Source organism: Uranotaenia lowii, chromosome 2 (genome assembly GCF_029784155.1).
Source record: "Uranotaenia lowii strain MFRU-FL chromosome 2, ASM2978415v1, whole genome shotgun sequence".
NCBI classification, from domain to species: domain Eukaryota; kingdom Metazoa; phylum Arthropoda; class Insecta; order Diptera; family Culicidae; genus Uranotaenia; species Uranotaenia lowii.
The window spans coordinates 300,010,143-300,027,499 of record NC_073692.1 but is presented as its reverse complement, the minus strand read 5'-3'; the positions used below and the strand labels follow the sequence as shown (position 1 = coordinate 300,027,499).

The 17,357-nt window shown below is 36.4% G+C and overlaps 1 protein-coding gene across 2 annotated transcripts in view; it reads left to right on the top strand.

Annotated features, from left to right (window-relative positions):
• LOC129750057 (Krueppel-like factor 3) overlaps positions 1 to 17,357 on the top strand; it is a 582,531-nt gene that overhangs the window by 252,295 nt on the left and 312,879 nt on the right. For both annotated transcript variants that reach the window (XM_055745253.1, XM_055745252.1), the window contains exon 2: positions 7,374 to 7,409. In XM_055745253.1, coding sequence (XP_055601228.1) covers positions 7,374 to 7,409 — 36 coding nt within the window. The remainder of the gene's footprint in view (positions 1 to 7,373; positions 7,410 to 17,357) is intronic.

Here is a 17,357-nt window from a genome sequence, read left to right as displayed (position 1 = left end):
ACACCCTAATCTGTAGATTGGAGGTTGAGCTTGAGGATTTTCTGATATTGAGCAATTTTGAGACACCCAAAAGTACATTTAAGAATTTTAACTGATTCGAAAACACAGTTACTACATGTAGGTCCTAAATGAACGCCAAGTTCTAGTTTGTTTTTGGAAATTCCAATCAACTAAATGTCAAAACGCATAGGTCAGCATTCCAAAACTATTTATCAAAACGTTCGACCTAAAGACCTAAATGGCGAAAGTAAGTATTCCCATTTGGGCCTAAAACAATCACCGTCAAAAGTTTCCATTTGATTTATGGTTCTAACTTAAAGCCAGGAAATGGAGAACAATTCTAGACCACTTGGGGTCCACCTTTTCATTTTTTCTCAGTTTTTTTCGGGTCCAAGCGAGTCTCTCCCTCTGGCTAATGAGAAACGTCAATTTTAATGACAAATCGTTACGAAATCGGGGTGCCCAGAATCGTGAGTTCAACATAAAATCCGCCACCGCTGCCAACGAAAACGTCGGCAAGGATTCGGGTTGCGGGGCTCAAATGTTGGCCACCGAAATGGCAATGTTGGTCGGGAAACTTGATGCAGAATGACAGAACGAGCCAAGCGCGTGGTTCGCCATTTGCCATTGTGTCAGAACAATGTCACTTTGAATAGGACAGATCGTCGTCGTTCTGTCCAGCCGATCGGCAGTCGTTCAAGTTTTGTTCAGCCGGCTGTCGATCGCATTCGGCGAAGGGTGCACTTGGGAGATCCAATGCACCAGCTCTGGCTTAGTCATCGACGTTGCAAGTTACCAAGCTAAAAGTTCCTAGGAGATCCGAACTGGCTGATTTTTATTGGTCAGAAATTGTTCACTCTCTGTTCCTAGAGCGCAAGCTGCAGGTGAACGATTCTGGCCTTGGTCCATATTCTGATTCCTTTAGTGGCTGAGCTGGTGCTTTGGGTGGATCAACGGAAGCAGTTTTGTTTCCAGTCCCCCCACAATCATTGGTCACTTAACGTATCATTTCTTCACAAAATGTTCGTTTTTTCGGGTGTTAATGGACCAAACATCAAAAATGGAATCAAATTTGGCATGGAAGGGTATTTTGATTTGAAAAATGTTTCGATTATGGTTGAGTACCCCTCCTTTATTTTAGTGAAGAAATAGAAAAAGGATGGGGGCTCCTACTTATATATTTTTTGCGGGTTTCCAATGAAAATGTTGGCACAACTCGAGAATTAATCAAGCAAATGAAACCAAATTTGGCATGGGAGGGTATATGAATACGAGAAATGTTTATATGACTAATTGACCTGTCTTTTCTAACATTGGGAGGAAGTAATCGGGAAGGGAGCATCTATATTTTTTGCGTAGCTCAAAAACTTATGAAGTAAATGGAACCAAATTTGACATGGAAAGATATTTGGGTAGTTTGAATTTCTCTATGACGATTTAGCATCCTTTTCTCTTTCTAATGCGGAAATACAAAGTGCCAAGGGGGGTTCCCATATTTTTTTTCCTAACTTGAAAACTAATCAACAAAATGGAACCGAATTTGCAGTTCACAATATTTGGGTACCATAAATGTTTCCATGATCATTTGGTACCCTTCCTTTATTCCAGTGAGGAAATAGGAAGATAGGAAAAGTCTCTCATACAATTTTTAAAATAACTCGAGAACTTATCTAACAAATTAAACAACGATTTTAGACCCTTTCCATTTTTCAGTGGGTGGTTGAGAAGCGTTTACAAACTCCCTTATATTTTGATTTGCGTGACTTGAACACTAATCAAATGATTAAAAGAAGGGTATTTCAGTACGAAAAGAGTTTTTATGTTCATTTGGCACTCCGTCACTCACCTCCTTCTAGTCGGACATAAAAAGGAGAGAGAGAGCGGTTCCCTAAAATTTTTTGCATAACTCGAGAACTAATCTAGCAAATAGAAACATATGTATTTGATGTTGTGATGTTTTAATGATTATTTAAGACCCTTCTTCTCTTTTCCAGTGAAAAGAAGGAACCGGATGAATAGGACTCCCATAATCATTGGGATCAACATGTGATCCGTTGATTTGTTACCAAATAAATAAATGTTTTGTCATATTTCGAAAACTCAAAAGGAAAATGAAATGGAATTTGGTATTATTTGAGCCCTTCCAGCCTCACAGTGGGGTGATTCCCTAAAAATATCTGTTGTGTAGCTCAAGAACTGCCCCTACTTTCATATCAGTCCCATATGTAAAAACAAGCAAGCGAGAAAATCAGCTTTTTCTGTTTTGGAATAAATTTTAAAATTGTGACCACAACTTTCAGCATAAACGAAAAACATTTGATGGAATGTGTTCTAGGTTGTCATAATAAATCGTAAGAACCGAAATTTTTGAAATTAGGTCATTGGTAAGGTCGGGAGCACCATTTTTTTGTTATGGGACTGTTATGCGAGCATATTTCAAACCTTTTTTCAATCTACATAACAGTCCCATGCAGAATATGTTTTTCTCACCAAGCTTCTTTCTAAGACTTAAATTTGATCATTTTTGAACCTTTAAATACAATTTTCATTAGAAGAAACATACTTTTGAAAAAATATCGTGAATTCCGCATTATAAATTCAATCTTTTTACGATTTTTTAATGCATCTGATAGTTTTTCGCTTAGGAAGACATTCCTTCCTTCTTACTGACCTGGCTTCGAACACTAGGGTGCATAATTCGACATCAAGTGAGTTAAATCTTTTTTAAATGATTCAAAGCAATAAATCAAAGACTATTTCGCCGAAAGAAGCATTGAAAAGTAACCAAATCCATGGTATTTCACATATGAGACTGTTATGCGGGTATATTCCATATGGGACAGCCACAAGTCGATATTTTTTTCGAAATTTCTAGAACAAAATCTCTTTTTTTATTGTTTTATATTAAAGCCCTACGTTCAAAATGACGAACTGTCAGGTTAGATGAAAAATGACGAAAATTCATATGGGACTGTTATGCGAGTAGGGGCATATAATATAAATTTTGTTGTATAGCTCAAAAACTAATCAAGAAAGTAAAAGCAAATTTGCCAAGCACCCCTCTCTTCTTCCCGGAGATGAACAGCAAGGGGGTACCCATACGATGTATGTATATGTAACAAAACGAAAATTTATGAAGTGAAAAAAACCATATATAACGGGAGAGTTTAAATGCATACGAAAAATATTACTTCAATGATTTAGGACCTTTCTTTCTGTGCGATCGAAGAATAAATTTTAGATCAGGTTTTGAAAATGAAAAAAAAATCGTATTATTAAATAAGAAAAAATAATGTTCGTATAACTATTTCAAACTCAAACTGGAGCATTAATTTTAGGTGGTTGCATTTGAATGATATTAAAACTTATTTATAAAGATGAACAAATAAATCATAATATCAAAATTCTCCGAAATTTCATTAATTTTTTAAGGGTGCAGTAAAATACACCAGGTCAGCTTGTAAATAAATTAATAAATAAAGAACCAACAAACCTACATGAAAACCAAAAACTGATTTTGAATTTTTCTATTGCCTTCCATTTATCAAGCATTCAGATTTTGGCTAGATATTCTAGTTTCAGGGATACAACGCTTCAAAAAAAATTAATTTCTACATTTTTTGGAAATCTGAATAGATAACATTTTCTGACATCACTGAAGATAGTCTTCGAGTATTTGATCTAAATATTTTTAATTCATTTAGTAAGTGCGAAATGATTTATGAATTATTGATTTTTCCTGTTTAATTTCAAATCAAATTGACTATATTTGCACTTAGATGGGAACAATTTATTCAACTATCCATACAGCTATTTTCGAGATTCACAAGACGTTAGGATCTGACCCTGAATCTTTCGAGGGATACATAGAAATCAGTAGATAGGTACTTTTTGAAATTCCTGGTCAAAAAATACGGGTTAACGTTAAGGGAAGGCTCACAAGAATCCTACCTTGGTCGGAGAAGTCCTACTTTTTATAACTCGTTGTCCGATCGCTCTACTTCTGACCCCAAATATTCTGAGCAGTGAGCTGAGACCGCTGGAAAAAATGTCTTTTTTATCACATATATTTTTTAGATGCTTCTTGGATCGCAAAGAATCAGTATTAAATTTGAGATGATTTGGTTTTTCATTGAAAGCGCAACGCGTTGCAATTTCGTGTGGAAGAAGACAAATATGCATATTAAATCATTGAGGAAATTAAAATTAGCTTGAAATGATGTTTGTCTATTGGTATTGTCTATTCTGAAGCTTCATTTTTAGCTAACAAGAGAAGAAGCTAAGTATTTCATAAAAAATGTAAACCAATGTAAAATCTAAATTTATTTGCTAGAGTTTTCAATAATTTCATGAAATGTTTTTGCCAAGGTTGTATAAATCAACACACTCATTGGCTGTGAAAAGAAGTTTTTTTTTGTGATTTTTTAAATTTTCATTACATCTCTGGTGATTTTTGAATGAAAAAAACTGTTATCCAATACAAATTTCCATACAAAATTAAAACTGGTCGCGCTTATTCAGGACTAAATTATTCGCTTCCATAATCTTTATTGCTTTTTCTGGCAGAAAAAATAATTTAAAAAAAAGTTATGGGAGGTTTTAAAATTTATAAATATAGAATTTCCATACAAAGCTGGGAGCGGTCTAATGGTCCATAGTTTATTTAGATTTTTTGTTTCAGTATTTTTCATTCATAACCACTGAACCACAACAACTTATTTGATTATTTACTGAACTGGTAATGTAAAATGTCTACTCTTGCTTAGTCATTTTATCATCCCAAATAAACGCACTTCAATCAATCAATTATTAAAAACCAAAATATCTAAGCTCATTCATTCATTAAAAAAAATTATTAAAAATATACTCATAAAATTTTTCTACTCATACAACGGAATAATTGACTCCGTAAGACAGCCATTGTTAGAAAAAATCCGAGAAATTTTAAATTAGAATATAAAATACTACCCAATATTTGAATTATGTTCAATATTGTCGACTGAATACATTCATCAAGTTGTAAAATTTATACTTCTTTAACTAATAACTTTGAATTAAATTCATTTTATTTTCTTTTAATACTTTGTTCTAAAGAATATGAAATAGACTCGAGAAAAGTGACAGTTCAAATAGTAATTTATGATTATTTCTCACACAATATTTGTTCTCATAAACACAATCCTGGTGGGCTAGTTGCGTTTTAATAATTGCATCCAACTATTCGTACCGAATCCACGTGCTTGGAACAGAAATGCGCGCCAAAAATGTTTCGTTTCCAGAACTAACCAGCAGGTTTTGATTTTTTTCGAGACCATATAGACTATGATTGGCCGTTTCTAATGCTCGGTTCGTGATGATGAAAAAGTAATCCCGGAAAAGGTAAAAAATCGGTTGAAAAATGCGTGCCATGACTTGGAAGAAAAAAGTAAAATTTTATGGGAGGCTCAATTTCCCAAGATGGGGGGAGTTCCAAAGTATTACTAAAACCTCTCTCAAAAACAAAAGCGACACGTAGAAAATTTTAATTGAGAATAGATGGTAGAAGGAATGTAGGGTTGAGATGAAGGATATGCAGAAAATAAATCAAATTTTAGCGACAGACGATTTTAAGAGCATTTCTGAATGGAGATTCTTAAAATCACGACAATCCGAAGAGCATTTCTGAATGGAGATTCTTAAAATCACGAAAATCCGAAAACATAACACCCTTTCTCGATCCGAAAACATCACTCGGCCAAATTTCATGTTGATCAAGCAAACAGTTTGGATTTGTATAAGGTACATATGTATATTTAGGTCATTAAATATACTAATTTATAAAGTCCAACTCAACTATAAATACATTTGTTTTATTGTAGATGACTAGAACCTATGAAAGACTCTTTAGAAAATTTTACAATCAATTCAATGGAGAGCTTCATTAGAATTGTAGAAAGGAATTTATTGAATGCTCTTGTGAATGAGTTGGAAAAACGAGTATATCTTGTAAAAATATCAGAAATGATGATGAAACCAAGAAAATCATTTCTATTTTATTTGTTTGAAACTGTGCAGATTTGAACTGTTGGATTTCTGAGTCTTTGAGCCAAAGACTTTACAAAGTCTCAAAATCTTTATTTTAAATATTCGGGTTTATGATTTGTACATCTTTCAGGAAAACGACAGTAAAATGAAGTTTTGACTATTTTTTGATCAATGTTTCACTGCATTAATAACGTTATATATGAAACAAAACTGAGGATAGATTTGAAAAAATCAGCTCAACTGAAAAATTATTAAAACACATGGATTAAAAACTTAAGAAAAAATTTGCGTTTAAAATTTATAATGAGCGGCAGTTACTAGAGTTGCAAACTTTTATAATGTATCAAATTGTTCAATTACACAACCGAAGCGCCAATGTGGTCTAGCGTATAGGCTGACGCGAGTCTGGTTTGGGTATGCCAGGCTTACTGAGTTAGATTCCCGGTATCAGCTAGAAAACTTTTGGGTTTGAAACTCATAAGTTTCCCTCAGGTAAGATGTGTTTCCTCTCATAACTGACTATATATTTAATAAGAATGTTAAATCAGTTGCCAGCTGATCAGGTCGGATGCCCAAAATACCTGTAAGTAAATAAGCCCACTTGTTTGAATCGTTCTTCCAAAATATACTCATATCAACACACGCAATAGTTTCTACGAAGCCATAGGGTCCAGGTTTGTTGTACGCGTTGCATTGGAGATTTGTCGAACTAAATATTCTGAAAAAAATGCACGTGAGAACATACTTGTTTGGGTAGAAACTACGGTGAATCCGTGCACCCCTTGTGGGTAATCAACATGCTTACATAGTTACGTACACATTTTTAATTCATTAAAGCACTTTCTTGAAGACTACAAAACGATTTAACTTATGCTTTTAGAAATAACTAAGATTCAGTTTGGTTTTTAAGTTCTTATAAATTTGGAAAAATATACAGTAAGAAAAATTCTTAAACTTTTTCCTTCGAAGTCAAATTAACTCGCGTTGTTCGGGAAAGTTTTTTTTTTTAATGTTCTACAGTTTTGCCGAAAAAGTGTAAAAAATGATTAAACGCATTTTCAACTATTTTCCAAAATTATCTCGAAAACTAGAGCTGCTAAAAAAATTAATTTTTGGAATCAGCGTCTCCAAATTAGATAAAATTAGTCGTTAAGTTCTTTGCATCTCGGCAAAATGTAACTTTTATTGCCTTGTGTTATAATAAGAAATTAAACTAAAATGTGATTATGCCTTTAAATTATCTGTAACCAATAAAGCGTGAACAGCAGCCTTGATCTCGAAATCGCAGCCATTAGCAAAAACCTTTCATTCTTACCATTTTTTTTCGTTCTCTCTCTCTCTATTTACAGAATGGACTCGGAAATGACCCTCTGTCTGCGAAGGAGGTAAGACCACCATCGACTATTCGGTTTCGTCTTACGCCACAATTGTAGTTCCATAACGTTCGCACTCGCTCTGAGACCATTCCGTAAAAAAGGTCAAACCAATTTGGTACAATACCGCCACCAGTCAAACCCCTTTCCGACGTTGGCTGTTGGCTTCTGGCTTGACAGACAGCCAGGAGCTTTCAAGCTTTCAGAAACCCTAGATCAAGATCAAAGTTCGTTCCCGTGCTTGTCTCTGCAGTGTATGAGCGTAAAATCGCGGGGGCTTCATCGACATATTGAGACCCACCTCCTTCTGGCTTCCTTTTTCGTTTATTGTAGGAGGAAAAATAAAACTGCCTATCATCGGCAACCGCAAAGTTCCTCCTTCCGATCGCGTCGTCGTTGGTCAAACATCTTTATTGGGACCCGCCATTTTTTATAACCTCAACCGGCCTAATCGTTCCATTCGTAGGGGCGATATGATTTTATTGAAAGATATTCGACCACCACCTGAGTGAGCAGCATTATTATTGTGGAATGACTTTTACAATCGACACATAAACACCTCGCCAGGTCGACATCAATCGATGGAGCAAATTTGGAGCTGTATTTGCATTGAACGTCGGAGGTCACCAAATCGGTCGATTAACGCCTAAAGATCAAGCGTTTCCTTATATGAAGGTATGGAAGTTTGAAATGGTCAGAGGCAAGAGAAAAAAAATCAGTCCCTCGAATGGCAGCTAATTACGACGGCTGACGACGTTTGGGATCCGATCCGAGAGTCTCTTTTGACCGCGAGAACTGTCTGCGGGCGTATCGACCATTTATGTTTGATTTGTTAAAAGTCACATGCGGATGATTGGGGCGCAGGCACGTGTATCTATGTGTCTGTTGGCGGTCTTCGGTTCAGCGATTGGGCCAAAAGCCACCGAGAAACTGGTGCCAATTAGGCAGCCACCCGACTTACCCTATAGCAGATCATTAATCATTTGCGGAACTTTTGAGGAGAAAACCTAGGCTGCAGCCAGCAGCCATTTGGGGTCACTCGAAGTTTCATATTTTGTTTTTTTTTCTTGGATTCTCTCTTTCAATGCAAGTAATCCTCGAACTTGAATTGCCCTCAGCAGAGATTACTATATCGATGAATGGACGAAATCTAAGTAGAGAGTCATGTTAATATCATAATCTATTTCAAAAGTCATGTCAGTTGTGCGCCCTTATCCCGACATACAAAGGTCTTTAGCTGCATTGGTTAAAATTTCGAGACTATGTCATCTTTTTGAGGTACCATACCCAAGCAACCAAGAGTCGTATACTAACTTAAATACGGGATTCCGAAGTCCACATTTGGCTGCAAATATGTTTTCCAGGTACACATTAAAGTGGCCCAAATTTGTTGCTGCGTCAAAATGTTCGACCGCCCCGAATCATTAACAATGATGAATACCATCCTTAAAAAAGTTATCCCATTTTTTAAGCCTAAAAACTTTTTTATATGAATTCGAATGAAATTATTGTTTTCGAATGAAATATTTTTCATTATTGAGTTTTAAGAAAACCCGTTTTCAAAAGAAATCGGCCGAAGGGAACCATACCCAAGTAACACATAATAAGCCAAATGGCTTTTTTGAGTTTTAATATTGATTTATGATGTATTTTTCCTGTTTTCCACCCCTGGCCTAAACCGTCAGCATACTGTTTGCAGAAAAGTTTTCCCGTACAATTGTTTTAACAGTTTTTATCAGTTACATAACCTAACAACATATCCAAAACCCAATCTTTTCGGAATTCACGATTCAGGCAATGTATTTTACAACTTTTATGATCGTTTGCTAAACCTTTTATTACGCTTCATAAATCGTCGTTTGACGATTTAAGAAATCGTTTCTTTATAATCCTCATTTATGCGGGTTACTATTAAGCTTTGAGGCAAGGCTTTTGATGGCAGAAAATTATCTATTCCAAAATAGTCTGAGATTATTTGATAACAATACCTACTTGTTATTTAAAGATAATTGACCATCCTTTTATCTTAGTCAAAAGGAAAAAAAACAAAAAGTTGCATGAATGCCTTGTGCCAAGCAACAAATCTAAATGTCCACATTTTTTAACGAAAAACTTCTCTATCTAAAAAAAGAATAAATCCATCATGAGCGTGTATTCCATTTAGAGAAACGTCAAACGAAGTTGTGATTCAAGGTCTCTTAAAATCATTTCAAAACTGTTGTTTGAAATTGTTTTATTAAATTATTAAAACATTTTTCTAACCGGCTTAAAACCATTTTTAAACTGTTTTAAAACTGCCTCAAAATTTTCAAATTAACTGTCTGAACGCCATATATTGAAAATGAAAATGAGAATATTTTTTAATATTTTTAATGGAATCTTTACCAAACACCAAATGCTTGGGTGGGTAAGTGATGATACGAGAAAAAAACACGGAACAGAAAGCTCCCTCAGTAAAATTTCTATCAGATTCCACAGCTGCGACAGTAAAATTCCTATCAGAATCCGTGACGTAGTTTTAAAAGAGCTGTGTATAGCCTTAAGAGGGCTCTGAAGGGTTTCTTGATGCCATGTCTATAAGGTCGAATAAAACTATTCTGTAGGATGTTGTATTATAGCGTATAGAATAAGCTTTAAAAACGTTAACAAAATAGGGCCTACCTAGTCCATATGTTAGCTTTAAAGTAGTTGTGCTTGTAGCGTAGAATGCGCTTTAGCTTATAAAGTAGCTTTAGGAAAAAGTCTTAAGCAAACTGTTAAGGTTGAAATAAAACTTAACTAGTTACTTGGGATAATTATGGATGAAAAACTGGTGTTATATGTTTCCCCAGAACAAAATGTCCCATACAAACTTCAGGCTCGTTGAGAGACCCTTTCGTGTGATCCAATCTAGCCCAAATTTGGCATGAGATCTTGTATTAGGCCTAGGATCAATTTTAGCCTGCAGCGCATAATATTTTTCAGGTTTTGAGTTTCCCATACAAAGTCTAGTACCCATGTAACGTAAAAGTTATTCAGATACTTCCATCGTCTTCTGAAGGGCAAAAGTATTAAAAACGGAATTTCAATGCACCTTTTATGCGACATCCTCTTAATCATGTGTCTGCTAAGCTCTTTCTAATGAATTTACAAGCTCACATCTGGAACTTTTAGGAGAATTTCAAGCGATATGTCATTTATTTCTGACATTTCTGTCATTTTTTTTTGGGATAATTTACATCGGCAGTATATTCAATTCAAACCGATAATTTGAATTTTTGCTAGCCCTGGCAGATAAGTGCTTCAAAATTTTCAGCAGCCGGAGGACAAAACTTTCTTTGGAGCGCTTACTTACTATATTGAAAAATCTTTGAAAAAAAAAACAAAAAAAAATGCCATCGACTTTCCTTTTCAATAAATCCGCTAACTCGTGACTTAAAACATTTCACAGAGAAGTTTAAATACTTCTAATTACTGCTCTAAAAACAATTGCCTTGATAGACCGGCAATTTAGCAATTTGCCATCTGGTTGCTTTTTTTCGCATGTTTTAGACCAAGCCCACCAATGGTTGCTAAACCGCGAATCGAGTACATTCAGCAACATATTTATCAACCCATCATCGCACCAACAGTCGCTAACTTGATTCAAGAAATAGCATTCGAGCAGTAGGTTGTTACAGGATGCGTTTATGTAGCAACCCGGTAGCAACGCAGCCGGTAGTTGCTATCCGAAAATAAACAAATACAATTACCAACCTGGATCGCAACAATGGGTGCGAAAATAAGTAAGTAGATAAAAACGCAACCAATCAAAACTTCTAAAATACCGACAGAAATAGCAACTTGCGGTGGGCTTGGTCTTACAGAGGCAAGCAGTGCTTGATTCTAAAAACTGTCATAAAATAAGGTGACAGTTCTCGATCAAGATGGCAAAACAGGAGACGATCAGGCTAGATTGCACATCTTTAAATTGGAATTCATATTTTTACGCGTTTTTGATAAGTCATGTGTGTTGCTTTTGAGATAAATTTACAAATATATAAATATAAAACTCTTTGAATCACTTCAAATCTCCGGAAGAGCACTCATTAAACTGGTTGTGCTAAACGTAAAAATTTATGCTACACAAATAACACAGGAGTCTCGTTCTGTGTGCCGTGTTGAACGGTCAAGTTTTTGGTTCGATCCGTCCGCGTTAACTTCTCGATTCTCGATTGCCTGAATATGAAGCTGCCTCATGAAGAGTGGAAGTGAAAGTTAAGAATAGTTACTGCATTTCGAAGAATTGCAAGTGAAATTGGAAGAAACATTGTGAGAAGCCCTCGTTATAGTGAAAAGATTCCAATCAAACTTAATGAATTTAATTTTGGTGAAAAATCGAATCAATGGACGCGTCTGCACAAGCCAACACGAGCCAAACCAATCGAAGCAAGCGAGGGACACCAACAGCAGAAACCCGCTGAGAACGTTTCAAATCACATGTGCTTTTCTCTATCTATTTCTTTCTCCCCCATGACGAAGGTAACTTTCTTTATTTAGCGTTGCATAAAAAAAGTATGTCTGTTTGTCTTATTCTGCTACATTAGACCAATCAATAAGTTTCAATGATGTGTAGAGGATGAGATGTAGACTGTGTGATTTCCTTCACAACGCTAAAATATCCTACCAACATGTGTTACTAGATAAAGCAGGAGGAAAATAGTACTTGGGAAAGAGAGTAGGAGGGTAGGAGAAGCAAACTTTGATTGTCGGTATCTAAAATAAAAATAATCTATTCGTAACACCTGTGTTTGTGGGAGCAGGAAAGGTGTGCGAACTAGACATCGAGACGTATTCGCGATTGATGGGCTGAGAACCAGAGAACCGTAGTACCTATATTCAAAAATCCAAGGGTAGAATAATCTCAGCTTTAATTTTATCATCATTTCTTCGCTCTTAGTAATGTGACCAGTTTTGGTTGTGTTTTTTCTGAAAACTTATTCGATTCACACAGAATGAAGGTATACTGGCGCGTTTGACGTTGCGTACGCTTCTGCGTTGGGATTGCCTAAATAGTCTCGACTGTTCATGTCGATTGAAACAGTAGGGATAAATGGATTTATTTTTTGATTGTGCTTTAGTTTAAGGTAGAACAAAAGGATGGAGCTTTATTCCAATCTTTCGCCTTTATGTTTTTCTCACTTATTTACTAGTTCACGGTTTTGAATGTTTGCATTTTCATGTTTTTTTTTAATCATATAAGATTTTTAATATTTTTTAGTTTTAAAAATGAAAGTTCATCGTTTGCAGAGAGGTTTCGAAGTAATCTCACTATCAAGTGCTTTTAAAAGGTTAAAATATTTGAAGAACCTTTCGAGCTCTTAACAGACCTCGAAAGGTTTAATGTTGTATTAATGTTTCCGTTTCTTTTTTATTTTCAAGAGCGAGTAAAGGCGCTTTATCCTTGGTCTAAGACCAGAAATGATTGTACACTGAAATCCAAAACAGTTCAGCGCAGAAAAATACAAGTAAATTTTTAATAATCTTTCATCAAATAAATCAAATTTTCAAAAAGAATTTTAGTTTCAAGTTTTGTGATTTCTGTGTACCAAATAAATCATTTCCAGCCCATGAAGAATGGCTCTAGTGATTGGTGAAGTTACATTACATTTAGCATGGTATTTTCATCACGGAGCATTTTTCTTAGCATGCTTCCAACGATCCCCTTTGAAACGTATGGTACTGGTGGTCCACGTTTCTTCCTGTTCCTGTGTTCCAGATTTCTCTGCGTTCTCTGCTCCATGGTAGGCCCAACCATTTTATGTTTTTGATCATTTTGATGTGTTGATGTTAAAATGATCCAAAACATGAACAAAGACAAGAAGAATAATAATACACGCTTATTATTCTTTGGGACTCAGACATAAGTTCTGGCTGTGGAAGTACGATTAGTGATTAGTGATTAGTGAAATTTATGCTACACAAATAACACACGACAAATTACTGGACACGACACTTAACGTTTTTACTTACAGAAAAAAGAATTAAATTTACCTTTTTTGTCGACCGGTTTCGGGCTCGATGTTGCGTATCTATAGGACGTTGTCCGACCTTCGAGTGACCGGAAGAGGTATGAATATCTCAACAAAATGATTTTGGTATCTCAACAAAATGAGAAAGGCCCGAACTAGTAGGAGAAAAAAATTGTTGCTTGACGATACACGGAGAAAAAAGTATGGTACATATTTCCAACAATAATATTCAATACTTATATTCAATCAAATAGGTATCTGATTGTTTCTCGACCATCTATAATTATCCAAAATTCAACAATACATATAATTGACAATCTGATTGATTTCGTACATTAAACAATTTGTTTAATACATTGACCTCTGGTTGTATGATTAATTTTGTGCATTCAACAATAAATATTATAGACTCAACTATAGTAATATGTAGAGAAATGAATCCAACTTAGATGAAATTTCAGGGACTAGATAAGAGAAAATCGATGTTGAAAAACATGCGAAAAAAAATTCGCCTTGTCTCCCGGTGAGACTTGAACCCACATCTTGCGCCTCTCCGGGGCCCATGTATTAACATTCTACTACAGGAGACCAACCTGGCGTATGAATATTATACTGGTTGAGTGTCGATGTCTATCGGAATGAAGGGAATAGTTCTCCCATGTGATCATAATCATTTTTCTTGGTCTATTTCTATTCCCATCATTTCAACTTACGGTAGTTGGAATCAAGTTTGGACATTTTTAAGCACGGTTGATTTAATTATAAATATAGTAGATTCATTTATAATGATATGATAGATTCAATTATAAATGTGAGAGATTCAATTTTATTTCTATGATTGACTCAATGGGGTGTAAATTTAATTTATGTTTATATTGGTAATATGTTTATTTTCGGAATAATATGATGGCCACGTTTTATTTTCATTTAATTAATTATTTCAGCTTTTTGCATCTAGTTCGTTTTAGCCGCCAAGGTTCCTCCGATGTTGTTCTTTTTGCATCTTGATGCAGGGGTTTCCATGCAAATTGTGCATCTTAACTAATCGGTCCCGGAAGACATCCTAAGAAGTCCGAGCTTCTGCACCCGGTTGAAGATTGACCTTGTGGGGGGAAAATTCACTCAATATCATGACACCAATGCTAGTTTCCTGTGGGATCCTGCCAGGATCACGTGAAGGAACGTCGAGACCCATGTCGATTTCGCGGGCAGCCAGAGTAGGTGTACCTTTCCCAATTCCAGGAACTGTCGGCTTACTACGCGGCTGCTGCCAGGAACTGGTAAAGGAAAATGTTTTAGAACTACGATCGCTGCAGGAAACTCGTACCGGTCTCACATTTCCAATTTTTTTCATTTTTGCTGATGAACATGGATGAACATTATAGGGGAGGGGCGGACATTCGGCCGAAGGTCGATAGGCCGAAAGATGTTAGGCCGAAAAATGTTAGGCCGAAAGATGTTAGGCCGAAAGATGTTAGGCCGAAAGATGTTAGGCCGAAGGTCGCTAGGCCGAATGGGTTAAAAGGCCTACGGATGTTCGGCCGAATAGGACAATAGGCCGAAAGGAATATTAGGCCGAAGGTTATTTGACCGAATATTGTCCGAATGAGGCCGAATGGTCACTAGGCCGAATAGTCGTTAGACCAAATGGTCAATCGGCCGAATGATCACTAGGCAGAATGGTCATTTGGCCGAAAGGTTACGCGGCCGAATGGTCGTAAGGCCGAAAGATCGTTAAGCCTAAAGGTCATTAGGCTGAATGGTCGTCGGAACAATGGTCGAAAGGGCGAATGGATGCTAGGCCGAAAGGTCGTTAGGCCGAAAGGTCGTTAGGTTCGAATGGATGCTAAAAGGTCGTCAGGCCGAATGGTCGCTAGGCCAAATAGTCATCATGCTGAATGGTCATCAGGCCGAATGGATGCAAGGCCGTATTCGACCATTTGACTTTGCGACCATTCGGCCAATTGTCCATACGGCTTTACGACCATTCATTCTAATGACCATTCGGCCTTGGGACCATTCGGCCTATCGTCCATTCGGCCTAACAGTCATTCGGCCTAACAGCCATTCGGCCTAACGACCATTCGGCTTAGCATGCAGACAAGTGTCAAAGATTTCTTATTGACCTAGCAACCATTCATGACGATCATTCAGCCTTATGACCATTCGCCCTTACGACAATTTAGCCCGACGACCATTCGGCCTAATGACCATTCGGCTTTACGAACATTCGGCCTTACGAGCATTCGGTCTTGCGACCATTCGGCCTTACGAACATTTGGCCTTACGGATAACCGTCGGTCGAGTAGCCCATTCGGCCTAGATAGCCCATTCGGCCTAACGTTCATCGGCTGAATGACCTTCGGCCGAATGGCTTTCGGCCTCATGACTTTCGCCCGAATGACCCAGCCTCACATTATAGTATTCAAGTATCACACAATCAATCATAAAAATATAGTTCAATTTACTATATTAATATTACAATACCTAGAATCAATCATACATTTGTAGTTGAATCTATCATATTTACAGTTGAATCTATCATATTTATAATTAAATGTTAGAGGTAAACCAGAAATGTATAGTTGAACCAGTTATATTTATATTTGAATAACTTAAATCAACCATACAACTGTAGTTGAATTTATTTTTATTTACAGTTGAATCAATTATTCCACTGCAATTCAATCTATCGTATTTATAGTTAAATGTGAGACGTCAATCAGGAATGTATAGTTGAATCTATTATATTTATAGTTGAATGCCTAAAATCAATCATACAAATGTAGTTGAATCTTTCATATTAACAATTGTACCATTACAGTTGTTCCTATTATATTCATAGTTGATTGCGTAAAGTCAGTTGTAGTTGAGTCCATTATCTTTATAGTTGGATGCGAAAAAATGAACTACGCTTAGATGATTGGTATAACCAGCTGAAATAATTAGAACAACTGTGATCTTTTTACTACGTGAATAGACGATTTTTTTCACTACCTTCGTCTCATTCGTAGAAAGTGTTTCGATATATTCAATCACTGTATCCTGAAAAGTTCTAGCTTGACTTAAGGCTGTTGTACCAGCAGAGCTGCCATGGAATGGTATTAGGATGATTATGTGATCGGAATGTTTAACTAACATAGTTGAAATGTTTGCTAGGAAGGAAGTTCGACTCGGCTTGTAGCAACACCTGATGTTTTGCTCGTGTACACGCGCGATGGGAAGAAGGAAATGGCTTCACTCCCCCAAACTAGGCGATGTTCTCACAAGCTCAATCTCGGTTTAAGTTCTACAAGAAGTCATCGCACAATTTGCTGTTTTATCAGAGGTCCAGATAAATACTAGCACAAGAAGTGAGGGTGACAACAAGAGCGCAGGACGGCTGCCAGCCATCTCGTGCTCCCTTATTGTTTAAAAGCCCTTTAAGCCCCTTTCTTAAAGAAGCACTTACGCTGAAAATCTGTTTCCAAAATACTGTTGAAATGCTACTGAAAGATTATTCAGAATTTTAAGTTGCGGTCAAATCTTTTTTTTGTCCAACTTGAGCCCTAACAACTTACCAACAGAACGATGTCTCGTTAAATAACTGATTTAGCAACCAGCGATGCAACTTTTCTCGCAGATTGCTCAATCCTTACGCGAAGAGAAACAGAAGAAAACCATTCGAATCTTTAGACAGCATCAGAGTAGCGCCATTCCTTCCTTCCTATGCTATTCGATCTCAACACCTGAGGCTACCGGCGAGTGGTGTATCACTACTATATTTTACAGTTTATAGCTTAATTTGATATCGATTCATGATAAGCGTAATTATTGAGAATGTTTATTGCTTCGATTTTGATTTATACCGATGTACCTACGTTGCTTGACCAGAAGCAGAAAATGCACCCAAGCAATGAAGACATTACAACGGCTTAGTTTCCGCCGAGCTTCTCGATGGAAGTACTCAGCGAGGGGGATGAAAAGTGTA